Below are 27,960 nucleotides of genomic sequence, written 5' to 3' on the forward strand. Positions count from 1 at the left end.
ATAATTCACTCTTAACTTTAGCAAAATATAAACCTATTTCCTTCAGTAGCTTAATCTGCAGCACACTCTACTAGACAACACAAATGTGACTCGAAAATTCAGCTCAGCTTCAGGTAGGTTTTCACTCAGACGGAATTGCCTTGGTACAGTGGAGCAGGAAGAAAAAAAGATGAAAGATTCATTATTTATTAAAAAAAGACGTTTGAAGCAAAAAGCATCGAATGTAAAATCTATTGACTAAGAAATGTGCATATGTTTAGCTATGTTGATTTCTGCAGTATAAAAATTTCCCACATTCTCAAAGTGATATGTTTCCTTGGCAACATAAGTGAGCTTTAGCCTAAGTTAACAGCATTTTACAATGCTTGCATTGCTAACGTTAGCATTTCAGGACCAAAATCGCAAAAATCATAACTGAAATGCAGTATTATTATTACTATAATTAAACTAATCTGTTTTATGTGTGTTTCGAATAAGAAGAAGACTCAAACAAAAATGCTGGTTAAATTTAAACATGCTAATGAACGGCTAATGTTGACACTTGCCTTGCTAGCTTGCTGGTAGGCCCGTTTTGGTCTGAAGTCACTGCTGTGGTATAGAGTGAATAAATGTGCAGAAATATGTGTATTTTATATAATTGTATTATTTCATATGATATATTCTTGAAGACAGATTTATTTTCTATAACTAATATCCCCATAATAATTTATTTCTATTATCTGTTTTCCACAGTCTCGTCACTTCCCGTCTGGATTACTGTAACTCCCTCCTATTCGGCCTCCATCAAAAATCCATCCATAAACTTCTACTGGTCCAGAATTCAGCTGCCCGTATCATTACTCGAACCCCCTCCATCCACCACATCACTCCTGTCCTCCAACAGCTCCACTGGCTCCCAGTTCAGTTCCATATTCATTTCAAAGTCCTCCTGTTAACATTCAAGGCCATCGTCAACCTCGCCCCCCCATATCTGTCCGACCTCCTCCATGTTCCCACTCCCTCCCGCTCCCTCAGATCCTCTTCCTCCTTACACCTGTCTGTCCCCTCCGTCCGTCTCACCACGATGGGGAGCAGAGCATTCAGCCGCTCTGCTCCTCGTCTCTGGAATTCATTACCACCCCAACTCAGAAACATCGATTCATTCCCCAATTTTAAATCAAAACTCAAAACACATCTGTTTAAATCTGCCTATTCCACATGACGCTAAATGCTTTGTCACTTTAATTGTTTTATTTTTATTTTTTTTGTTTTTTTCTCTCTCTCTTAATGTGTATTTTGAGTATATATATATAGATATATATATATAGATATATATATATATATCTATATACGGTGTCCTTGAGTGCCGAGAAACATGCCTTCAAATAAAATGTATTATTATTATCTATTATATAAATCTATTAATCAACATATAACTGACAAAAACTGGTCAGCTTTTGAAATGACACATGGTCAAAGGTAGCCACATGAATATAAACAAGCCTACAACTGGTTAATGATTTAACAAGTTTGTCAGAGATAACAGTGCAGAGATGTAAATGCTGAGTAGGCCTATATATAGCAGGGACTTAATTGTAAAAGAAGTCAGAGAAAGTCTGTCGAGATGGAAAGATTCACAGCCATCCTATTTGTCCTTCTGGTTTCATGTATCTGCAGGTCATCAGGTAAGTAACTAATAACTTCTAAGTTGTTAAACACACTGTAGTTTGTATGTAAGTATCTGTTACTTTTAAAGAATAGCCCTGTTTGCTGTCTAACTTGGACTTAAATAAGTTGATCAACCTTACTTCTGTGTGTACACTCTAGTTATTGTCAAAGAGTGAATGCTGGAGTTATAAGTTAACTAAATGGCTCATTCTAAAGGATATTTAGTATTAGGGGACACAAAGGTACATTTTTCAAGCAGCAGCAGCTTCTGTGTGTCTGTGTGTGGAGGGGTCAGAGGTCAGCTAAACTACAAGAACCGGTTGAGCACATTTTATTTTGAAGACCTCATTCTCTTTTCACAGGGCAGTCATGTGAAGGAAACTGTGGCGTAAAATTAGCCTCATGTTCATGCCACGCGACGTGCACGTCTCTAGAATCCTGCTGTTTGGACTACAAAGAGTACTGTGTCGATATTCTTCCATATTCCGGGACCATTCTGGGCGGGACGGATTTTATGATCCTTGAAGCTACGTTCAATAAGAGTTCGCCGATTGTGTGCAGGTGACTGTCTATACTATGTTTCTTAACCTGTTCTGACAATAACTTTGGTTTCAAAGATTACAGTTGAGCTATATTCAATATGATGGTAGACCTTTTTTTTTAAAGAACATAAAAACTAGCTTTACCGGGGCTTTTAACCTCATCCCATGGTCTTCCTCAGGCCTGGTAGAAAAGGCCATTCAAAAATATAATGAGATGCATTTGAAATCAGCAGAAAAAGCGATGGATATGACATAAAATACACCGTACAGAAACTTGCTGATGTTTCTTGGCAGGTTCAACAATGACACAGACACTGTGGGCTATGTGGATGAAAACAGTCGAGGCCATTGCATCTCCCCGCTGTTGTACCAAACAGGATGGGTTCCGTTTCAAGTCTCCTCTGATAACGACACCACCTTCAGCAGAGAGGGATCCTGGCTCTCAGGTACATCTGTCTTAATGTTCTTATGAGGAAGAAAATGTTTTCATTACAATTTTCTGATTGTAATGTGTTGTTACAGTTCACACCGGCAAGTTAGACGCTAAGTTTAAGGCGATTCTGGTGAATTCGACAAAGTGGCAGTACTATGGCACACCAGGTGTCGGAGGCACTCTGGAGATGACGTGGAATCCCTCTCAGGTCAGAGCGGAGTGGGTCAACATAGAGCTGTGGGGGTACAGGGAGACAGGTGAGCTTTTATACTTTGTAGGTTACATGACTATTCATTTTGTAAAAACACTGAATTCTGTAAAATGTGTCTCTGTAGGAGAACCCTACACGGACGCCTGGCAGGCTGAGTGGGCCTACCTGTACTCGCTCGCCAAGGATCAGCCCAACACCGGCTCCTTTAGCTTTCTGCCCAAACCAGCAGACAACGGATTCTCAAGCTGGGAGCTCGGCTCTATACGAGTCAGCAGCAGCAATTACACTGACGGCATGTGGTATGTAAAAAACACTTCTTGCTTTTTAATTATGGTCTCACACAGATCTAAATCCTCTAAAGATCATTGATTATATTAGGGTAAAAAAAGTCTAACTCTACAATCGTGTGATTCATTTAGGAATGTACAAGCTGCATGGACCGAGGATCACGCTCTGGCCTGGCACCTGGAGGAGAGGTTCAGGCAGAACTCGGCAGTTTGGGCTCTGGACAAATGTTTAGCGTGGGACAAACTTGAAGATCAGCTGCCCAACTTCCTGAGCGAGATCATAGACTGCCCCTGCACTCTGGCTCAAGCTAGAGCCGACACAGGGAGGTTTCATGTAAGCGAGTAGAATAGCACACTTAGATTCAGCACATAAAGGTGGTGGTTTTCAGTTGCAGCAGCCTTAAATTAATGCTCACTGCTCATCAGATAAGTGAGTCAAGAGGGTGTTTCAGATTATTGTAGTATTTACAGTCAGGGTTAGGCAAAGCTGGCAGGTGAGTCACACAGACGCGCTGTGAAACATTGTGTTTATTGAGTTTGAATTCACAGCATAATTATTAAGCATATATTATTAAGATTGTGTGTTAAGTGGTTTCTTGGTTTGAGCTGCATTTAAAACCATGTAAGTCAGAGACAGTCACAAGCTGTTATATAACATGCCAATAATTTCATATTTCAGGGGGTTTAGGTTGTCTAATTTGCATATTCATACATGTCATGCTGTAAACGTAAAGTTGGATATCCAAATAAGTCGGCTCACAGACGCCGCGTCTCTCTCCTCAGACTGACTACGGCTGTGACATAGAGAAGGGGAGTGTGTGCACCTACCACCCAGGGAGTGTCCACTGTGTGAGGGCCATACAAGCCAGGTGAGTCCTTGACCTGCTTGACCTCAAAGTTGGGTGAAAACATCATAATTTTTCAAATGCGTTTACATAGAATGAGAAAAACATATTCAGCAGGTTTATTTTGTAACTTTTACTAGTAGCGCCTGAAAGCTTGGTTTTTCCTTGGCTTATTTTTATTTTTCTTATACGTATGTAGCGTAGGTGAAAAGTGTTTGAATGTTCACGTTCACTTATGCTTTTATTGCTCTTCTATCTATAATCTTATCTATGATCTTAACGACTTGCCCACGCTATCTCCCCCTGACAGTGAGTAGTAGCCAAAAACCCTCCCAAGATTCAGTAAACGTTTTACTGCCCTGTTCGAGATTCATGTGAAGAAGGTTCATGTGCGACTGTGCGTACTAAGGAGTCGACATTATAACCTTTCTCCTCTTTGGACTATCTTTCTTTTAATTGGTTTGAAACTGAAATCTGTGCTCTTATTGAGACAAAGAAGCACCCAATATAAATGAAGCTATAAGTTACACCGGTAAATTTTAAAAGAAGTCACTACTGGAGAATATACTGTTCTGATTTCAATGTTTCCGATTTGTATCAACAGTCCCAAGTACGGAGCAGGACAGCAGTGTTGCTATGACAGCACCGGCGCTCAGATCCTCACAGCGGACTCTGTCGGGGGCAGCACTCCAGACCGAGCACACGACTGGGGCTCTCCTCCGTTCAAGAAACCTCCTCGCGTACCCGGAGAGTCCCACTGGGTGTACGACGTCCTCAGCTTCTACTACTGCTGCCTCTGGTCCGACAACTGCAACTACTACTTCAAACACCGGCCGTCCAGTGACTGCAGGCAGTACCAGACGCCCAGCTCAGGTGAGGGGGATCATTCAACTAGGTGTATGTGGATAATTCTAGAGTGTGAAGCCCTAATTTTGTGTGTGTAATCCCAGCTGTGGTGTTCGGAGATCCCCACTTCATAACGTTTGATGGTGTCAGCTACTCCTTCAACGGTAAAGGGGAGTACATGTTGGTGTTCTCAGAGAAGAAAGACCTGATGATCCAAGGCCGAACAGAGCCGGTGAATGGTGAGTTAATAATCACTGAGCTTTTTAAAGTTTCCTGTCTCCTGATCAGTGCCACCACCAGGGCTGTGTCCAGGGGGTGGCCTGGGGTGGCTAGGACCCCATCTGACATATAATTGGCCTCCACAGCTGCTACCTCACAATACTAAACTGTGATTGGCTATCTTCCTGGTCAGAGGCGGGACTTATTTTCAACCCAACTCATTTGGCTGTGTTGCAACAAGCTGCTAGTAGCTTTTGTGACATTTTAATGTAGCATATTGTCTTTTGTTGGTGCTTTATACTGAAATACATCTCAAATTTGATTCCTTAGAGGATTAGGAAGAAAATCTGAAAAATTTGAGGTTATTACTTTAAAGTTGATATAAGTAGTTGAGACAGACGTGGTAAATAAATGTTACTCTGACATGTGTGTTCTCACATCCCACCTGCAGAAGTTGGTGCCCCACGTGGGCCACCCCATTCAAAAGCCCGGACATGCCCCTGCCTACCACTAAAGAATGATAACTATTTCTTCATGTAATAAACACGCAGAAAATTACCTGTTAAAATGTTCCTTTTCCCTTTGACACCGGTCTGGTTCTCACACTATCAGGAACCTTCATAAAAGCAACACAGTTGTCGTCTGTCGCCATGCAAGAAGCAAACTCTGATGTCATCGAGGTGCGGCTGGTCGGCGGTCACAACGGCCTCGAAGTGCTGCAGAATCAGAAAACCCTCTCCTTTACTGAGCAGAGCTGGATGGACCTGCATGGTGAGACCCTGACTCCCTGATACCCTTTGCTGCTTATAATCCAACTTTGGTGTCAACCTTTAACTTATGACCCAAAACAAACTGTTAAGACAGCATAGAGAGAAAAAACAGTTCCGGTTATGATATTATTGATTAGTTTGTACTGACAGTTTTGATATATTGTACCTGAATCGACCCACCTTAAAGGTATCTCCATCCAGATACCATAGTGATTTATGACAGCCGTGTGACTCAGAAGAGTCCTGCCCAAAAGTCATTAATATTTCTTCACAACAACATCAAAGATATGAACCGAAAAGATTAGGACAGGGAGCGGAGATGAATCTTATAACTCATTTTATATTCTTGAAATGAAAAGAGTGAAATCTTTTTCTTATTAAACTGATTTTGAAACAGTGTCCTTCACCAAATTAAATGTTTAGAGAAGGTAATACGATTTGTTTTCGCAGTTCTAAGCAAAAGGCAAATTGTTTGATAAATTGATATAATATGATAATATTGTATCGTTAGTGCTGTTGCCTCACAGCTAGAACGTTCCTGGTTCGAATCCCAGTTTGGACAAAGTGGGCCTTTCTCCTCCGGGTACTCCGGCTTCCTCCCACAGTCCAAAGACATGCTCGTTAGGTTCATTGGTGACTCTAAATTGCCTGTAGGTGTGAATGTGAGCGTGAAAGGTTGTGACAGAAGGATGCCCTGTGATTGACAGGCCAGTGACAGCTGGGACTGGCTCCTCAAAACAAAACTCCCTCTATTCAGCAGAAAAACACTCCTTCCACCCCTGCATAAATGTAGAAATGTGTCTTCATGTAGGACCTAAATGCTCATCGTAAGAAGTTGATGAAGAAAATGTTTTTATGGGTCTTCAAAGTGAGTTTTTGATCATATAATCTTGTTAAAGATTAAATGAACTCAATCCCTCCTCCAGGTGTGTTTGTGTTTTCTCCTACCTCTACAAACGTGACCGTGATGTTTCCCTCCGGAGCCGGGGTGGAACTGAGGCTGAGAGAGGGAACCATGACAACCACAGTTCTCCTGCCCGAGGAGTTCAGAGGTGCCACTCTGGGACTGTTGGGACGGATGAACGGCAACCCCAATGACGACCTCACTTTCAGCCACGGGCAAGTTGTGGGGGACCACAGCAATCCTGAGGAGCTGTTCAGCTTTGGGGCGAGCTGTAAGACAATATTCATAAAGCAGAATATTGAAGTTTGGTGTTAATGTCTAATAATCTTCTTTAAACATGAGCTAGGACCAACATAATAAACAACATAGTTATAATTAAATTCAGTGAAAGTTTAGAATAGCTTATGACTCAATTTAGGGAAAAGCCAACTACAAGATCAGAGTCAGGACTTTGGTCGGGTTAAAATTCAACTGCAATCATAAATTGATTTATTAATTCTAATTCTGTCTAAATCATTTAAGATTATTACTCTGTTTTCCCGGAATGAGTAATTTCCGGTTGTTATCTAAGATAAGACAAAACTTAATTAATTAATCCCGAAGGAAATCACAGTGCCAGATAGCTCCAAAAGTACGCTACAATACAAATAATACAAAATACAAACAACAACAACTCAAATATAAGTGAAAATATAATAAATACAGTGTAAAGAAAAACAACATTACAATAGTCATATATAAAAGTAGGCAGGAAGTAATGGTGGCAGTTAAAGTATTATTGCACATGGCGTCATCCTGCATCATGCAGTATAACCTGATATTACACATGATAACAGAAGTTGCACATGGTAGTAAAAAGTCCCTTCATGCTCATGAATAGGAGGGAGTTACACAGTCTGAAGGCCACAGGTAGAAAAGACTTCCTGTGGCACTCTGTGGTGCTCCTGGTAGGACTCCAATGTGGCGTGCAGGGGGTGAGCGAGGTGACTGAGGCGTCCCCTCAGCATCCTCCTCTCAGACACTTCCACCAGAGACTCTAGTTGCACTCCCAGGACAGAGCCAGAGATAAAATATGTGGATGAATGTCCACTTAGGGCTTCCATAGAATACATAATTTACACTCAATATTTCAGTTTCTACCAATAATTTAAGACATAAAAAAAAGACCGATATATATTTGGTACTCACAGAAACATTTCCACAGGTCACCAAAGTTTTACTTTGCATTAATGTGCGCTTTTATTGGTCCATTTTCCAGAGTTGGGAAACCATTCTTCTGACTGTGATGAGTTAACAAGCTTTAAGTTCATGGCATCCATTCAAAAAAGTTTCATCAAATCAGCCAACAATTACTTTTGTGTGTCATGTTTATTATGACGTCAAGTCTGTCAAGTCGGTAGTTTGTGTACCAAAATCTTCTGTGACTTTTTCATGTATTCATGTATTGTCGATTCCGAATACAAGTTGCCATATAATTACTTTGCATGCTGCTCTTTTTGGGCATGTGTCTTTAAATAACCTTTTGATTTGAAATAACCCTTTTTTAATGGCATGTATCTTTCTTTTTTGTCTCACAGGGGCTGTGTTCAACAAGTCTGCCTTGTTCACATATGACTCAGAATATCTTATGGAACAATACCTCTTTGGTCCCAGACATGACCCGAGTTTTCTCCCAGTGTTCTCTGTCCCTGAGAATCCAGATGATCCATTAGCTGGTCAGACTTCTGAAATTTGTACTGGAGAGGGTTCACAGTTCTGTAGGTACGACAAGAAAACATCTATCTGCTTTAAACCATCATAATAATGAAACACAAGTTACAAAAACCCCTGTCAGTCATGTTGTTAACACAATAAAGGAGCAGTTCTCCCCTGGAAAAAGCCACTGTCAGTCAAAGCTGGTGTTCTCTGTAATCGATAGAAGCAATAATATTTGAAATTGGCGCCATAGCTGTGGAGAAAGTTGTACAAACAGCTTGTGGTTTCACCCATTCTACATTCCTACAACACCCAGCTTGCATTGTGCCTGTGTGATAGCGTCCTCCAAAGGCACGGAGCCAAATTGCATTTTTTCCCTATGATAATCATAATGTTAATCATAATAGCATGATAGGACTGAGGTTGAAAATCAGCGAACTTGCCCTTTAAAGTCCAGTAAGATAAGCCTGCTGATGTCACAGTGATGTCATCAGGGTCATCTTAGTTTTAAACCACCAGACTGCAACTTTGTAACAAATAGCTAGGGGTTAAAAAGCAGGCAAGAGAATCTCACATAAGACTATCAAGCTGCACTCTGGGAAATGTAGGATGCATTGTTTTTGAGAATTTGACCCATACAGGGACTAAATGTGCTGATATCTCTGCCTCTGATTATTCAATTTTCAACTTTATATACATTTATTATATTTATAATATATATATATTTTCTTTTGACTAAATCAGCTCTTTTTATGATCAGTAATCACGTCCTATGTTCTGTATGTAGATATGACATCCTGGTAGGCCGTAGTCCAAGATTGGGGAATGCTACCAAAGAGTCTTTCCAGAGTCACATCTCTCTTGTCGAGCATCTAAAACAAGGTGAGTTGATAAACAATATTAACCGGCAATCATTATGCATAACTGTTTATGTTTTACAGTGTTATTTTATGTTATACTGTGTAGTGACATCCTGCGGATGGCTCGCGCCCCCTGAAAATGGCACAAAGGAGGGGACGACATATTTAAAAGGAGCGAAGGTGCGGTTTTCCTGCGATGAAGGCTACACTCTGAAGGGATCAGCTGAGCGTGTGTGCCTTGAGATCGGCACGTGGTCCGGAGAAGAGACAAGCTGCGTCATTCCCCGTATGAATAAACGATGAAATCAGTCTTTTCATTTTGATTTTGATCTTCACAAATCAGCAGTGGCAAATGTGTGAGTGTCTGAATTTGAGCTTGTGTGTGTGTGAGTGTGTGTGTGTGTGTCTTTGAACGCATCATTTGATCCATCGAATCAACTCTGAAGTGTTGAAATGCACAAAAAATTAAATCACTCTCATGATCTTTTTACCTTAATATTTACAGAAGTGAGGATGACTTGTAAAAGAATTATGTCTCATATAAATGTAGATATTCTAGAAATTCGGGCGTTACAGTTTAGAGATAGATCGATATGTTTTTTTCAGGGCCGATACCGATACCTATTATTAGTAGTCAAGGAGGCTGATAACCGATATTTGGAGCCGATATTCATTTGCATTAAAAGTGAAAATATTGGCGTCAAAATTTTGAATAATACAAACTCCAACACTTAACTTTGTTTAAATGCCTTTAAGCATATGTTTATTAAACAAACAAACAAAAAGCGCAGGGCCCGGCCAATAATCGGTCGATCCCTATTACAGTTGCTCTGTCACAGAGAAGCATAGAGAGATATATGGCAAAATAGAAGTAGAAAAATGTCAAATATGTGCATTATATATATAATAAAATAAGAGATAAAGATTAGATGCTGAGAAGTGGATCTATGGTGATTTAAATATGAATGCCAGAATTAAATATAGTTACCAGAATAAAGTTAGGTGCAAAAATAAGTTAAATGCAATATAAGAGTTACAATGCAAAAAGTTATGTACATGAGTTATTTACGAATGAACAGTATAAGGCAGTATTTATGTCAACATATTGCACAGTTGAATTATTGCACAATTATCCAGCTTATTAAAAGTTTAGTGCACAGTTTAAAGTAGTGTCTGTGTGTCACACATTCAGAGGGAGGAGTTATAGAGTCTGATGGCCACAGGCAGGAATGACTTCCTGTGGCGCATCTCAGGGGAATGAGTCTTTGACTGAACGTGCTCCTGTGTTTACCAGCACCTTATTGAGTGGGTGGGAGACACATGTCTTAGATAACGCGTAATTTGGACAGCATCCTACTGTCTGATACCACCTGTAAGAGAGTCCAGCTCCACCCCCACAACGTCAATGACCTTGCGGATCAGTTTGTTCAGTCTGTGGGTGTCAGCTCCACTCAACCTGCTGCCCTAGCACACAACAGCAAACAGGATGGCACTAGCCACCACAGACTCATAAAAAATCCTCAGCAATGTCCTGCAGATGTTGAAGGACATCAGCCTCTAAAGCAGGGGTGGGCAACCCTGCTCCTGGAGGGCTACCTTGGGCTACCTTGGGCTACACCTGATTCGAATGTTTCGCTCGTTACCAATCCCCTGAGATGCTTCAGTTGGTTGATAACGAGCAGATCATTGAAATCAGCTGTGTTAGAGTGCGGAGAAACCTAAAACATGCAGGAAGGTAGCCCTCCAGGAGCAGGGTTGCCCACCCCTGCTCTAAAGGAAGTAGAGGCGGCTCAGGCCCTTCTTGTAGACACCTTCAGTGTTCTTGGCCCAGTCCAGTTTATTATCCAAGTAAACCCCCAAGTACTTGAAGAGGGAAAATAGGTCTATGTTGTGGTTCAGAAAGGGGTTCCTTAACCAGAACCTATTTTCATCCTATCATTAAGTCTCCTTTCTTCGTTCCCTTAAACAGACCCTGCGCCAAAAATGAATGACAACAGTGTGGCCTCCTGTAAAACAATTTTTTTGTTATTAAAGCCACTGAGTAAACAAGCTCTTACGTGACCCATCATGGCAGCCAGCAGCCTGTGGGGTGACACTGTCGATCAGTATAGAGTAGCAGTAGACAGACCCTTGTAAGCATGCAACACAAATCTGAGCCCTTCATGGTGCTATATGAAAAGTTCAGAGATCAACAGCATCTAAAGTTCATCCTCTGAGGAGAATGAATGAATGTTTGTTATTTCATACCATGCCTGACAATAGATGTCAACAGATTCCATTCAAAACTACAAATGTTTACTTCATGTGACATAAAAAAAACAGAAGATCGGGGCGTTGGTTTAGCTCAGTGGTTAAACTGAGTGTCCCAGTATCTCTTCCCCCGACACTATCCTCTGTTATCTCTATTAATAAAGGCAGAAAAAAGGCCAAAAGATTCGTCATCTGAGATCACGAATCTATGTACAAAACTTTAAGTCAATCCATCTTTGACAGGTAGATATTACAAGTAGGCGTGGGGATCGCAGGGTAACTCACCATACGATACGCGATACGTGCCCCACGATAACGATAATATCACGATACAGAGGTTCTCCGATAATTGATATATTGCAAGACGATCATAGAATGACACATCACTTCTTCTTCGGCTGATTCATTTTCATTCATGTTACCTTTGTTCATGTGAGAGGTAAGCGGTGATTCAAAATCACAGGGAAATCTGTTTTGAGCGCCAAATATCTGTACATTAAAATATTGATATTTGGTGCCAGTCTATTGATAATTGTATTACAGAAGTCAGGACAACGATATATTGCCGTACTGATATTTAATCCCACTAAAAACTTTGACCAGCTAATGGCACGATGTGAAAAATCAGGGGATCACTAATATCAACAGAATGCATCCTCTGAGCGCTGCAGATGTTTGTACCAAATTTCATGGCAATACATCCAATAAGTGTTGAAATCTTACAGTGAAAGCAAAGTGATGAACCAACAGACCAACCAGATGGACAATGACATACTTAAAACTACGCCTCCAGAGTGACTAGAAACAAGAGGAGTTTTAAGCTACCTGTATGAAGGTACTGTTGAGAAGTGGGAAAGGAGCCTCTGGTTTAAAAACATCTTTTTATCATTTTCCAGGTAACATCGCAGGAATCGTGGCCGGGTCTGTTATCGGAGCCATCGCGCTGATTGTGATTATAACAACAATCGTACTCTACTCCAGAAAACAGAAGAGGTGAGAATTTTCAGTTAATTAATTTTTTATTAATTTATTTAGGATGGAAAAAGTTTGACAGATGCTTTGTAATGTATTTTCCTAATGTATGTTTTTATTTGTCTTTTATTTCAGAAAATCTGCCCGGTCTGCGTCAGTTGGAAGAATGGAGTCTTTCTAAGTGAAAATCGAGATTTACTGACGTACTGTAAATGTTCATAACTCCATCTACTAAAGAATGAAAAACCTTTTAATGAATACATGTTTGGATGAAGTCACACAGAATAATACAAAGGCAACATTTTGGTTGAGAGATTACGAGAAAACGGACGTAATATTACAACTTAATTGTCGTAAAATTTAAACTTAATTGAAAAAATACGTAATGAATAAAGTCGTAATATTAAGAGAATAAAGTCATGAAAATACGAGAATAAAGTCGTAATTTTAGACTGTTGTTAGCCTAAATATTTCAGAAAAGCAGCCAGCCACCTGCACTAAAATGAGGAACGTGTAAAGTGTAACTTCATCGTGAACATCTTGTGAAGTTATGCTTGAAAATGACTCATGATTTTAGTCATTTTAACGCAGGCGACTGGCTGCTCTTCTGATATTTCCCTTCAAAATAAGATACATGCTAACCATAGCCTAATATTATGACTTTATTCTCGAAATCGTAGAGATTTTTTTCCCTCAATGTGGCCCTAATACTCCGTGAGCACACAACTGCATGTGGATTGTTTACATTGCGTAATAGAGCTGCATGATTCTGTGTGGACAGAAAGCGTAGGATGTTGGACCCTCTTTCGCTGTTAGAACACTGTGTGGGGAGTAAACTGGTCCCGCTGTTGTTTATTTGGTTGCCACGACTTCATGTGTAATTGATGTCCTTGGACTCCTGTCACTGTTTCAGGGCGAGCGACCGTTCATTTGGAGCGGAAATCTCTGCAGAGTCGTTTAATTGCAACTTCATGACGTGTTATAGAAATCTGAAGCGGCGGTGGGCTGCTGCTACAAAATGTATGTAGCGGAAACACTGCTAAGGTTGAGCAAAGGCTCCTGCAGTGTTGAAAAGTAACTGCACATTACATCTTATACTTATACTGTAAGTCTTTTATCACTGATTGATCAAACTCCTGTCAAAGGTGAAATCCTAACAATGCAACCTGTAACTGCTTGAACACTCCATTACTGTTCATATCACACAGCAGTGAATGTACTTTTGTCTGCTTTGTTTACAGAAAAACTGCAATAGTAACTGAACTCTGCACTATGTTTGTATTGTTTGCATTTGTCATCACAGAGTGGTGAATATTCTTCTTCAGTTGTGCAAATATTTTGGAAATTAAAGTTTTTCAAATAGAGCACTACTCTGTTTCTATCTTATTTTTCTAACAATTTATTAGTTTACTTAAACAGTGATAAACATTGACAGACCTAACCAAAATGTTATCGTCATTCATGTTTTTCACTGCTGTGCTTTCTTTTGATAAATGTGACAAATAGCATACACTGCTATGGTCCCACTACTGGAACCTGACACATAGGGCTAGGTTAGCTTGGTTGCTAAGTTATTGTGGCTAAGTAGGCCTCCAAGTGTTGTGTCCAAGTTTCTGTCCAGCTTTAAGCAGCGTCTGTGAGAGTCAGTGGAGAGCAAAAGAGGCAGATGCAATCCTGGAACCCATCAGCGGTTATCTGACTACGACTTAGCTTAAATTAATCTCTGCAAACAGACATCTGCATATTAATCAGCTAAAAGTGCGGTTGTAGATGTCGTCACTAAACTCCGACTCTTAATCTCGCTGTTTAGACGCTAGTCGGACTGTTTACAATGCAGCATATGCAGAAGAAGTCATGGCCGGAAGTCTTATCGCTAACCGCTAAGTACACCGGAAGTCCCGAGATTGGTAGGTTACTGACAGATGAACTTGGATGTATTTGTGAATGTGGAAGATATTCAGTCTCTAAACAATGCTCTGGAATTTGTTGACACAACCTTTTGAGAAATATTATCATAAACTTACTGCTTTTGTCCAACCATTGTGGTAGTGCTATGTGGGTTTTAGCTAGCTAGCTAGTTCACCATGGAGTAAATTTTGCTACATGTTGCTAAGAATAGGCTAATTTCCAAGCAATCTGATAACACACAGCATTATGTACTGTATGTGTACCTAAATAAATTAAGCTATAGTTCCTGTACCATGTATTATTCAGTATTGTGGCTAATACCCATGACAAATGCTCCTGAAGATCGCTGATGTAAAATATTAAATACCACTCCTATCTGATAGGAATAGGTTTGATTTATTTGTCCAAAGCTGTGGTCATTATTTTTTACAACATAACACCCATGGAGATGAAGCCCTAGATGTGAAATTTCTCATCTACACACAACTGCATCAGTCTCCCAGTCCGTTTTGTTGTCCTAGATGTAAACACTTCTTTAATGTTGCAATTTGCCCCACAGACGCATCACATGACCTTGCTCGTCAGTTTTTCCTTCAACCTTCGCTTTTAGAAACTGGAAGTAACTTTGTTGTTTACTCTGTAACTGAGTGTACTGGCTGTTCCCCCACATAACACAAGGCTGTGATTTCTGTGGACAAAGGGCACCAGTATGTGACAAGACTGCAAAGGCCAACGCTGAATAAGCTGTCTGCTTGTTGCCCTCAGAGTCACTCTCCAACAACTTGCCACAGACACTCCAGAGATATAAATAAAAATAATTAGCATTATCCTCTCCAGGTCCCGGGGCAACGGAGGAGTAACACCAGAGCTCATTCTCACCCCTTAGATCACACTTAATGCTGGACAAGTGTTAAAATGAATCAGCTGGGTATATAAAGTGTGTAAGTGGAGCATTACAGAAGCCAAAACAGACTTCTCCTAAGACCTCCTGCTCTGTTTTTCTCTTGGGCTGCCTATTGTTTAGTGTCCAGGTCATAAATCCCATCTTGTTTGTTGCGGAGCTGTGGAGCTACAAGCTTTACAGTTTCAACATCTTTCTCCTTCATTCTGAGCTTACTTTCTAGGACATGGGCGACCAAGATAAAATATTATGCCGTCCCATTTTCCGCCGGGACGTGAGATGGGATCCTTTCCCAAACTGGACGCAGCCGAGCCGCATCTTTGCGCAGGATTTTGGCCTCCCTCCTTTCCTGGATCCCACTGATCTGGACTGGTTAGACTGGGCGAAGAGGAGACTGGGATCTTTCTCCTGGCCTGGGTACACACAGACTCCACTTCTGCCTCCTTTCAGCAGTCAGCACTCTGCGGCGAACCAAAAGAGTGCGAGACAACTGACAGGTGGAGTGTCGGAGATCCGGACCGGGCAGGACAGCTGGAAGATCAACCTGGACGTCAATCACTTCTCGCCGGAGGAAATTACAATCACAACCAAGGAGGGTTATTTGCAGATATCAGGTACAGTGCACATGTCTTGTCTTATTTTCCACAAGGTATTGATTTTTTTATAACTTGAGCTTTTATTTTTCATTACCAGGGAATCATGAAGAAAGGCAGGATCAGCATGGATCGGTGACAAGGTGTTTCACCCGGAAATACAAGTACGTTCCCTCTAAAATACGGGGAATTTTTGAACATATAAATAATTGAATTGCTGTGTGTTGTATACAATTCTAAGTGATGAAAACTAAAGCTTTGTGCAGAAAGTGATCCAAAATGTGTTTTTTGGTGTTCGCTTCTAAACTTCCTTTTCATTTCTTTAAGGCTGCCACATGGAGTCGACCTGCAGCACATCAGTTCTTCCCTGTCTGGTGACGGAGTTCTGTCCATAGAGGCCCCCACTCCTGGGACGTCCCTCAGCGATCCGGCCAACGAGATCGTCATACCAGTTCAGATCAGACAGACGCAGGACGCTGATAAGTGACACTGTAAGCTGGATTTCAATCAGTCAGATGTAGCCCATGTTGTTTGTAGCATCCTTGTAGCACTGGCATAAAAAGCTATGATTTTAACGCTGCTGTTAGTTCACAGAACATCTAAAGTCGTGCACATTGAAACATGGCATCCTTTCATTAGTTTAATGGAGTTTCAAGGTTTACAGGTGGTCGGCGGTTCGTGGATGATTTTATCTTTGTAAAACAACGGGCGAAAGGAAATATCAAGGCTGAATAATATTTAACAAAGATTAAAAATGATGAAGTAGTTTTAAATATAGTTGGTTGCTCAACTTGTTTTTCTTCTGGTAGGGCAAGTGACAGGTTCTGAGGGCGGGCTTTATAATGCTGGGGAAGTGGTTTGGTCAGGTGCTGTGATGCAGGTGCTGTGATTCTAACAGCTGAGAGATTAACTGTTGAATAAGCTTGTGTTCCCGCTATGAGATAGTATTTAATACTGACCAAATGCACACAGAGCAATATAACTCAGAACTGATGCTGAGAATAAAGTATTATTTGTATCACAAAAGGACTGGCACAGCCTTTCTTTTCTAACAACGCACCATACAATTTTCCATGCACTTTAAAGACCTTTCATTCACTAGAACTGTGGAGAGTGAAGCTGACAATGCTGGCCAAGAATGGACATTGGAAGGCCCTACATGTTTTATATCTTAACAGCTGATTTACTGTACCATAAAAAGGTATGTACATAAAATTCTGTTTCTGTGTAAGAGAGCAATAGAGAAGAGACAAGAGTTAAATTGAATGTTACTTGGCTGTTAAAGTTGTGGATTTATTTTGTGTGTTTGTAGTTTAAGTTCTACACTGATGTGTTGGATAAGTAGCCCAATGAATCTGTCCTTAAATAACGGTAATATAATCTTCCACAAATGTACAAAACGACTTCTGCCACATAAATAAATAAAATGCTTCTTCATAGTCTATTGATTGATTATTCATCCTTTGCTCCGTTTCTCATGACATGTTTGCCAAATGATCCACTAGAGGGCGCTAAAGTCCTGTATATTGTAATATTCTCACACTGCATTACTTCATCTTTGTCTGCTTTGTCTAAATGAACTTTATATATTTATGTTATCAAGAAATCAGCCCCATCTAAATCACCCAAATTAGCTGCATTTACACTTTAGACATTTCCTAAAAGAATTGCTACGGACACATTTCCTTAAGAATTGTTGAAATATTGCACAAAAAAACTCACTGCAATCAAATTTTGTTTTCAAAGCAAATGTACAGCAGGCTGAAGATGAATGAAATTAAGGTATTACAGTTTGGAAATTACACATTAATCTAACAGCAAAGGAGGATGATAGGTGTCAAGAGTAACCGTGCTAAGCTGATCTCATGGCCACTCATAAGTCAACACTGACATCTAGTGCTTCAAGTGAGTGTTGCATTGTTGTATTTTTACTGTGTGTCAACAAATACATTATTCATGATAGAAATGTTGGATATAATTGTTGAAATTACAGCGGGTACAGTGAAAAAAATAGAGACTCCTGTTTGAAACATGTAAACTAATTAAACAAATAAAACAGATTCTTGGTTTGTTGATTTTCCAAACAGGATCGAGGTTAGATGTTGGTGTTCGTATTTATTCTTTTCATGCTTCCATGCTTCCTCCATCTGTGATCACCATATATTCAGTTATTGGAACTCTTAGGGCTCAACTCAGAACAATGCTCAGTGTACAATGGATGCCAGTGCCACCACAAGACATGTTTCGCTGGGAACAGACCAGATATACATGGATCCACACGGACACATGGACCCACAGTATTACAGTCCATTTTAATGGGTATATACACCCTCTGGTCTTAAATTAAGATTTCTAAGTAAATTTGTCATTTATGCAAAGGTTAAATAAATAAACATGTCATACAAAACTCAAATACAAAACCTCAAAACATTCAGGATTGATTGGTGCAACTGGCCTATGCTCCTAAAGCTCCTTTTTCAACCAGTTAGGACAGTCGGGGCAGGCTACAGGTCCCCACACTGGCGCAGAGGATAGCATTCTGAGAGGAAGGTACATTACATTCAGGTCTTCACTGGCACCTCCCTGGCTGGTTTGGGGGCCTCAACCAGGCCAGTGTGGTTGTTATGTGGTCAGGCACCAAAAAACACATCAATAATGTAAGAGCTCCAGTATTCTTACTGGTGCAGAAAGTACAACACCAGCTAGCATCTCTGCACACAGCTGCAAATATCTGGCAAAGGTTTAGATGGCCTTAGCATGACCGATTTGCAAGCAAGGAGAGCATTCAGTGTCCTCTTTAGTTATACCCAAGCGGCAACCATCGGGACTGAACGCCGCAGTGGGAAAACTGCAGTTCCATGACGGGCCACTTGAGGATGGGTCCAAAAGTGAGTCAATCTCCACAGAGCCCCATGTTAAAATGTCCATGTCAAGCTGAGTTAGACATATTTACAGCCTCTCCTAGCTCCTGTTAGATATAAGATTTATAACTTAGCGTTTGAAATGTCAAATAGGAACACCATGTAAATATATATATTTGGAATAAACAGTTGTTATGGCTGAGAATGACAGCAGAGTAAACAAATTCGCAACTATGCTAGCTGTGCTGACCTTTAGCTCATGCCTTTAAACGTTTAATAACCTCATACAGACAAATAGTAAGTGATAACCTAGCTAAATAAACGCCTACGTTTTATTGTGGTCATTGAGTATTGTTTGTACCAACTTTGGTGATTTGATGAAATATGTGCCAAAAGAAGCTAAAGACGTGTTTAGCTAGCAATGCAAGATGGCGGAAGCAAGCTAATGTGAGTGGCCTATGCCAGTGAGCACCAACCATTTCACCGTTGAAATTTGGTTGAAAACAGGGTGAAATCAGGTCTCAACGTCTAATCATTTTCCAACCAGCTAAATATTTGTATCATCAAGGGAACACAGTGTGAAAATAATGTTATGTTTTACTGATGGTACATGAGCTATTAGCTTGAATGTGCAACACGTAATGACTGAGCACAGGGTGGCGCTATTGGAATCGTACTGTAATGTTAACGGATGATTCACCTGTCCAAAAGGTAGCCTGTGAAAACTAAGCTCTTGTATAAATGATATTTCTACTTTTAAAAAATGACTCCCATGGACTTATTTGTTATAATGTTATAATAAAGTCATTGAAATGTATTTATTGAAATGTAACAATAAATAAAAGTGATATTTCTCCTGAATAGTTTTCCGGACACTCACGTGAAATTTCAACGACACACAGGACTGAAATTAACGCCAAAAATACGCCAAAAAAACTTACAATATATATAGGATAAAGAGCAAAGATAGCATGAGATGTGCCTGTAGTATTGCGGTGTCTCTTTAAAGGAAGGGGGAGTGTAGAAGAGGGACAGAGGAAAGAGATGAATAGAAGGCACCAGAACCACCTACCATGACCAAGTGCGCTGTAAATGTAGGACAGAAATTCGAGTGGAATACAAACCGATCATCAGGCGACAGGATCGAGGGAAAACCATGTTTGGATGTGCCTTATCTGAATGTGATATTTTTAAATATGCCACCACATGCGATCATTGGAACACAGGGAAAGTCTTTTTCCTCCCCACCATTTCTTGCATTTTGAAACGGAAAAGGAGAGTGGCAGTGAAATACCTCCCCGTGCTATCTTTCTCCGATTATCAATGGTAGGCATTGCATAATTCACCCTTTTCCACCGGAGCCATTTGGGAAGAGGGGGACGCCGGAAAAAAACGACTACATCCAGCAGCTGCCTCCTCGGTGGTGCCTGCAATTGTTTGGCTATGTCCTTTTCTCTCGTAGGAAGAACTTGCAGACAGTAGCGGGGGATCAAGCGGGGGAAGGATGCATTTAAAGCTGGATGTGTGCTGCATTCAGGGAGATTCGGCAATAATAGCAGCTCTAGCAGAAACGGCGAGTGCGGAGGGCCTGGGAAGCACCCAGCCCCACTATCTCCTCCTTTTCCTCCCCCCCTGCAGGACCATGCTTGCGTGAGGGATGAGGCTGTGCACAGGGACACCAGGCCAGAGCTGCGGCCTACTTCTCACAAGAGCCGGTCTCTCGACTGCAAGATCTGTGAACACATTGCCACCATCAAATCAGCATCTTTGGTACGCAGCTCCCTCTCTTCGCCTCAGTATGCATTTAAACGTGTGCGTGTTTGCGCGCGTGTGCTTGTGTGTGAGTGTGTGTGCGCGTGCTGGCGGCAGGGGGGTGAGGAGAGGAGAAGAGGGGAGGGGAGGGGGTGTCTGTGTTCTCAGCTGTACATCTGTAGTCATGGCAACCAGATCCTGTTAATGGATGTCATTTTTTCCATCCTCAGCTTCCCTCTCTGCCTCTGCCTTTATGTGTGCATTGCATCTATATCTATTCCATATGAACCTTAGGCTGACGTCTACTACCAGTTTAGATTTACAGATTGGTTTTAACCTTCTTCTTTGTAACATTTAAATGTTAGTTATTTATCAGAAATGGTGCTGATATTAAATAATTTATGTTACTTTTTTATGACGTGTGGATTCTAATCAACAATTTAAATGGTGTTAAACAGCAGAGCCTCTGTATACTGATAAACTTTACATTTGTTGTGACACTGATTCTTAAAAGCAGTCAAGATTAGATCCCCAAGGAAATGCTAGTTTAAAATTACAGAACAAAATACGAGTCATACAAAATAACAACTTAATATAAGTAGGAAGTAGTGATGTGACTAACATTGACCGTCGTATTTGCAGTCATAATAGGAAATAAAAACTTATAATGCATCACATTATGATGTAATGATAGCTATAAAAAGTAATATTGCACAAGATGGAGTATTGATACATAGTTTCTGCACAGTACTTTATGTGTGTACTCTAACTTACCAGCTGCCTGTCTTCCTTATTCTTGTGTCCACCATGGCTGTTCTTTCTCTCCATTGGCTCCCTCTCTTTCACTTCCTGTTTCTCCCTGTGTCTTCCTCCGCCCAGGTCATCAGGTAGATCCAGGAGCATGAGCAGGACTTTGAGCTGCGGGAGCAGATGTCTGGGTACAAGCGCATGCGGCGGCAGCACCAGAAGCAGCTGATCGCCCTGGAGAACAGGCTAAAGGCCGAGATGGATGAGCACAGGCTCCGGCTGCAGAAGGAATTAGAGACACATGCGAACAACACTTACATTGAGCTGGAACGACTGGCCAAACGGCACGCTGCTCAGACTGACAAAGAGGTACAGCATCAACAGAGGGATTTAAGTCACCTCATGCCACACTTGTGTCTGTAAAAACATAATTTAAAGGTGCTAATTTGAGTATTTGAACGTCTCTTCACAGATTAAGTCAGTGGCAGCAGAAGAGAGGAGGATCCAGCAACAGATTGTTGCTCAGCAAAAGAAAGAGTTGACTTCTTTCTTAGAGAGTCAGAAAAAGGAGTACAGGCTCTGCAAAGACAAGATCAAAGAGGTCAATGTCATGAACACACAGCTCAAAGTTTCTGATCTCATTCTTATTGTTTAATATGAAATGTATAAGATTTTCTTTATGCGCTCCTTTGACTCTTTCTTTGTGGATGTGTCGCAGGAAATGAGTGAAGACCCTTGTACACCCAAGGAGGAGAAGCAGGAGCGTCTGTCCAGGCACAAAGAAACAATTCAGCGCTCTCAGGCGGAGGAGGAGGCTCACCTGCTGGCCCAGCAGAGGCTGGTCTACGACCGCAGCTGCAGGGCTCTCAAGCGCCGGAGTCTGATCAGGAGGCACGAGTTTGAACAGGAGCAACTCAGAGAGGTAATGTGACATTACAGAGCACAATGTCAAGAAAGAAGTTTTGGACATGATCATTACAGAATGTGCTTGAACACAACATATTGTGAAATGATGATTGTTAGCAAGTCCACAGAAGAAGCGAGAGTTCCTTTGGCTTGAGCCAGAGAAACCAGTCATTCTTTTTTATCCTTATGTGTCCACAAAGTAAATCAGCTTACCTTGTCGTTGTTAAAACAGTACAACAATCATGTCTCTGTCCCAGGAGCTGAACAAGAAGAGGACCCAGAAGGAGATGGAGCACGCCCTGATGATCCGGCAGGACGAGTCCACGCAGGACATGGAGCGCAGGCAGCTGCAGATGCTGCAGAAGCTGCGGATCGAACTCATGCGGCTGCAGCACCAGACGGAGCTGGAGAACCAGGAGGAGTACAACGGGCGGCGGCAGAGAGAACTACACAGGAAACACACTCTGGAGCAGCGGCAGCAGCCCAGAAACCTCAAGGTGCGCAGATCCTTTCTCTGTGTTACTTTGTGGTGTATAAGAGGGATGATGTCCAGTTTTTTTGACATGTTTTAAGACAAGACGATGAGAAAAACATTGATGACAGCTGCGAGATCTGCTCGTCCCGTATTCTTTTAGTTTTTGCGAAGTTAAAGCTCACTTTCTGTGTGAAACTCAGTGTTCAAGGGCATTAAATTCAATTAATTTATCACCTGTGCTTCTGAATCAACTTAAAAAGAACATCTCTCTATAGGTAGCGTGAGAAAAGATTATATTAAATGCATACAGGGTTGTTCTTTGGACAGCCAAGTCAATTAAACGGAGATGGTCACACAACTAACTGTTAAATTATAACAAATGAACCAGTAACATTTATTTGTGTTTTAACCCTCTGTAGACCCTGGAGATGCAGATCAAGAAACAGTTCCAGGACACGTGCAAGGTGCAGAACAAGCAGTACAAGGCTCTGAGGAACCATCAGCTGGAGGTGTCTCCCAAAGGCGACCACAAGATCATCCTGAAGAGCCTGAAAGAGGAGCAGACGCGCAAGCTGGCCATACTGGCAGAGCAGTACGAGCAGAGCATCAACGAGATGATGGCCTCGCAAGCGGTACGGAGATCCTTTCGCGCCACAGTTTGTCGGCCCTGTGCTTTTATAAACGAGGCCCAACCTGTGCTTGTTGTTTAATGTGTTTGTAACTTCCCCCCCGTCTCGCTGGGTCTTCAGATGCGATTAGACGCAGAGCAGGAGACGGAGTGCCAAGCTCTGAAGCAGCAGCTGAAGCAGGAGATGGAGCTCCTGGACGCCTACCAGAGAAAAACCCAGTCACAGATGGAGACCCAACACGAGCGAGAGCAGCAGAAACTTGAGCAGAAGGTCTCCATACGCAGAGCGCACCTTGAACAGAAGGTAGGTTCAAGATCGAAGACATTTGAAAACACTTGAATGCAGCGTGATTTAATAATACATAAGACGTACATCACTCAGGATAGGTAGGCAGAACACTAAACATCCAGAGAGACACTTTATACATGTTGACCACATTATTACAGCATACAGTGCCCCCTAGAGGCTCCAACGATCACTACAAACACAAATACAGAAGCTTTTAGTTACCTCTGACCGGGACATGGGTCTTTGGCATTGCAAGAATGCAGTTGGGAAAGCAGGGGCAGTGAAGAAAGTTGGGTTACCCTCCCAAACTTGTGTCAGACCCTCATCCTTTTGGTGTAGCTCAATGCTGGCAGGTGAAAAGAAGCAGCTGGTAACTCCTTAGCGCTGCAGCCTTCCTCAGGTCAACAGCAGAGATAGTGAAAAGGACTGCAGTGCACAGGGGGGCAGGTATTCCAAACGAGGGTTGGTGCTACAAGGAAAGAGCAAGGGGTCATTTCTTTTGCTTTCTCGTTGTTAGTGGTCCCACATATTTTGCTTATTTTGCCCCTTTGATCCAGGCTGGAAAGTACCTCTAATTTTTGAATGAACTTGCTTGAAATTTCTTACATACATTAATGATCACCAGACAGTGAATCTAAATGACTTTAATGATCTCCTGACTTGACTGACAAGGCCAGCATTCTGGTTGTGGGTTCCTCTTCCTCTGGTTTTTGGGCCATCATGAGGTCATTGCAGTCCAATAGTTTGGTTACTGAATGAACACCTGCAAAAGGAGAATCAACTGTTTTTGTGTTTAGTGCTAATTACTGAATGTTAGCATTTTAACAAGAAGTTGAACATGATAAACATGTTACTTGAAGAATGTTAGCATCCCTGCGTTAGCATTTATCTCAAAGCTTTGCTGTTAAGCCTCACAGAGCTGCTAGCATTATTTTAGACTTTTCTTTTTCGCTTCTTCCAACCAATTTAAATCCTAATAGGTAGAAAAGTTATGAAGTTGCCACAAACTGGACTTCATTTAATGAATACAGAAATGACCATAAAGCTTTTTCACGCGGGCTATGCATGAACACATGAACTGTGTATTCCTTTCGTTTGAGTAAAAGGAAATCTAAGAAATATACATTATCTTTGAAGCGAAGAAGAAAATACAGGAAAGTTTCCAGAGTGTACGAAATGGCAAAAGGTTCATCCACTAGAGATGTGGGTCTAAACTGGTGGGTTGGGACCCAGAAATGGGTCGCAGAGCTGTTTTCAGTGGGTCGCAAAAAAAAAAGATTTGGCATGAAGTCGATGCTGCACTTTTATTTTGAAGGACATATGACGTGCATGCAGTAGTAGTGTAGTTTATTCACACTCCATGTATCCACTGATTGGGTAATCCCAGCTGCAGTTACAGTCTTGAAACTTGATGAGCCCGACAGCAGTGACACTGATGCACTTTTCTTAGTTTAAATCTGTAGAAGAAATATTTTCCTCTCATGCACTGCCACCTGCTGGTCCTTTTGGTTGACAATGATGCTGTTGTGTTTTGTGATGTAGATATACTGTGTGTGATATTTAGTCCAGTCTCATATATATATATAGATATATATATCTATATATATATATTTTCTTATATATAATTTATATAATGTCTTTATGTAGTAGCTTAGACTTCACACTTTCATTATATGAGTTAATAAGTTAATTTTTTTCTTGTCAAATAGTTTTGGCTGTAAAATGTTTTGTTTGATCCCCATATTTGAAAAACAATTTTCGTTATTAATTTATACTAAAAAAAAGTTGCAGTTCATTTTATACTGATTTACACAGGAAGTACTTCAACCAGCTTTTATGATGCTCTGCTGTGAAAATGTTGAAGTCGCTGAAAACCAAGCTCCATCTTGCAGCTTCTGTTTAGCCTCCATATAGAAATAACTACTGTATGTTTTCCCTTTCCAGATCGAAGAGGAGCTGGCCGCCCTTCAGAAGGAGCGTACTGAAAAGATTAAGCACTTGTTGGAGCGTCAGGACAGAGAAATGAACACTTTTGACAGTGAAAGTAGAAGCCTGGGCTTCGGCAGCCTGGGGTCTCTGGACTTCCCCAAAGAAGACAACAGATGAAAGTGGATTTATCTTTAGAGGACGACATATCCGCTCCCCTTTTCACGTCCACTTGACCGTTTGTCACGACCACGGTGACGAAGCTGGATTAACTTTGCTTTTTCTTCTCTCTTAGATATTGCATCTTTGACTCGAGGTGTTAACGTGCAATGAGAACTTCTTTTGTGAAACTTGAAGGGGGGAAAGTAAAACAAAAGACAACAACATGTCAATAAAACTCCAACCTAGTCAGTGTAACGCAAAACATATGTGTTCAAAATAACAGACTCTTTCCTCCATGCCATTTCCTCCTTTTTGGTATGAATTGAATAAATCAGGAAATTTTAGTAAAATTGGCACTTTGATATGTTTAAGTAGAAACCCATCATGTTCGTATGATGCTAAATGTGTGTGCTACATGGAGGGACATTGTGGAATGTGAGCTGCGGACTCCCCCGTGGTGTTAAGCTGCTTTTTATTCATTTGATTTGAGTTTCTTCTCTTTCTTTAAGCTCTGAATGTGAATATTACTGTATGGGGTCACTGGATAAAGTCAGAGTTTATCTTCTTTTTTTTTTAAGGTCATCTTCCATATTGTGCTTATGCATACAGTATACTGTGGTCCCTCACTTTTCTAGGCAACAGTTCTTACCTTTTCTTTTGATTTGATATGTAGGATCAATTGGCGTTAGCTTGATCAACCCATTTATCTTATCACAACTCAAGATCCCACTTGGTAAAAACTGCTTATAATTGCATGCACTTTAAGGACAAATTCAGGTTGTGAAGTGAAGCATGAATCTGTCAGAGATTTTAGCTGTTTGTAAATAAAAGCATTTTTCTTTTGTTTGGTTTTAAGCCTATGGATACTGGACATAAGCGCCATATTTGATATGATAATTTCACAAATGCCTTTCTTTAAGTTGTGCCTGAAGCAGATTTAAGTTCCGTGTTTGTTCTATCTATATTTTATTTATTTATTTATTTACTGAGGCCGGCACCATTTTGTTTTTGGTTTCATCTAAACTTGTGAATCATTTAATGTTCACTAATCAAAGTTCTTGTAAAGGAAAAATGGTGAGAATTGTGCTGTATAACTTTTGATATGAATATTTGTACATGAGAATATAGCGAGAACATACAGAGACATCGGTCTATTACTGATAACAGAGCTTAACGATAAAGACTTTGCTTCGTTTTTCTTTTATAATATAGAGATATGGTCATACGATAGCTCAATATATTGCTAAGTCGAATCACTAGACTCTCAGATTGTATAAATGCTGGTGAATGGAACCACAGACTTCTTCTGATATCAGTACGACGGTCTTGTACGGATCAAAAGCAAACACAACAACATGTGGGTCCAGATTGCATTTGAGTAATTAGTGTCTAATGATCAGATTTACATATTTTTTGCCATGTTCATTATGGTCATTGAACAGGTTGCACAATGTTTCCATTTATACCGAATGGAAAGATAATTGTTTGGTGCTTAATTTCTAATACCACCTTTAGCCTTGTAGTTTTCTGTCTTGGAGAGACGATTGATTTTTACAAAATGTAAACATTTTGAGACCCCCTCTGAGTCAAAACTAAGTTTTTCAAACACTCATGACGTATTTAAAGTACCCCATGCAGTGAAACCCTCTAAAAATGAAGTATATGTATGAAAAAATAAATACTATTTTATCACGGGTCAGTTTTTGAAACATTGTTTAATGTGGTGGTCTTGAATGCAACCCTGTTATGTTTGACAGGTTTTGTTTCTTTTGATTTTAGAGCCACGACTTGTATTAATGTTCGGTCGTTTTTCCTCACAGGGCTGAAAGGTGGAAGACGTCCCCTGAATTAAAAAAGTATTTTAAATGGAGGAACTATAATGACATAATGTGTCTGATGGCAATAGAACTGAAACGCTCTTGTTTTACACGTAGAAACCTAAATTCTGAATTTGTTATGTTTGACCAGAGTGTGTTCTGAACTTTGAATGGCTCCTCTAGATTTTTCAGCCTTTTACATTTTCACAAACTTTCTGAAATTTGATGAAAAACGTTTCTCATATGCAGTACGGCCTTTTTGTCTGGTCACATATAACTGAAGCCTTTGCGGACAAATGGTTCCATAAATTAAAGTGCTATTGGGGTGCTTGAATAAGGTTTGCCTGAGAGCTTCAGAACAGTTATGAACCTTACAATTTGTGTGAATTTTAAGTTACTACAAAGATGTATTTAGTTAGAATAAAGGGGACTTTCCTCAACAACCTTATTCACCATTTCCTGTGCAGTTCAAAGACGAAATAAAAGAGATTCTGTTGAAAAAAAAGGAGTCTCA

The 27,960-nt window shown here is 40.7% G+C and overlaps 3 protein-coding genes across 3 annotated transcripts; all 3 read left to right on the plus strand.

The window, feature by feature from the left end:
• The first annotated feature begins 1,603 nt into the window (after positions 1-1,603).
• LOC138602304 (sushi domain-containing protein 2-like) lies at positions 1,604-12,506 on the plus strand. The gene is made up of 15 exons (XM_069673760.1): positions 1,604-1,664; positions 2,010-2,208; positions 2,484-2,635; positions 2,712-2,879; positions 2,958-3,132; positions 3,253-3,454; positions 3,904-3,989; positions 4,570-4,838; positions 4,916-5,050; positions 5,643-5,801; positions 6,727-6,975; positions 8,282-8,465; positions 9,187-9,281; positions 9,366-9,545; positions 12,406-12,506. Exons 1-15 carry the CDS (start codon positions 1,604-1,606, stop codon positions 12,504-12,506), a joined length of 2,415 nt encoding a protein of 804 aa, XP_069529861.1.
• Positions 12,507-15,516: 3,010 nt separating this feature from the next.
• LOC138602173 (heat shock protein beta-1-like) lies at positions 15,517-16,727 on the plus strand. The gene is made up of 3 exons (XM_069673591.1): positions 15,517-15,904; positions 15,984-16,047; positions 16,211-16,727. Exons 1-3 carry the CDS (start codon positions 15,517-15,519, stop codon positions 16,368-16,370), a joined length of 612 nt encoding a protein of 203 aa, XP_069529692.1. The 3' UTR covers positions 16,371-16,727.
• Positions 16,728-19,801: 3,074 nt separating this feature from the next.
• Positions 19,802-27,960, plus strand: taok3b (TAO kinase 3b). The gene is made up of 9 exons (XM_069673724.1): positions 19,802-20,070; positions 20,207-20,514; positions 21,376-21,612; positions 21,716-21,844; positions 21,962-22,165; positions 22,407-22,646; positions 23,044-23,256; positions 23,374-23,556; positions 25,486-27,960. Exons 3-9 carry the CDS (start codon positions 21,427-21,429, stop codon positions 25,645-25,647), a joined length of 1,317 nt encoding a protein of 438 aa, XP_069529825.1. The 5' UTR covers positions 19,802-20,070; positions 20,207-20,514; positions 21,376-21,426; the 3' UTR covers positions 25,648-27,960.

The sequence above is a fragment of the Semicossyphus pulcher genome, unplaced genomic scaffold (genome assembly GCF_022749685.1).
Source record: "Semicossyphus pulcher isolate SPU_LCO1_2020_fin unplaced genomic scaffold, fSemPul1.0.p SCAF_22, whole genome shotgun sequence".
NCBI classification, from domain to species: Eukaryota; Metazoa; Chordata; class Actinopteri; order Labriformes; family Labridae; genus Semicossyphus; species Semicossyphus pulcher.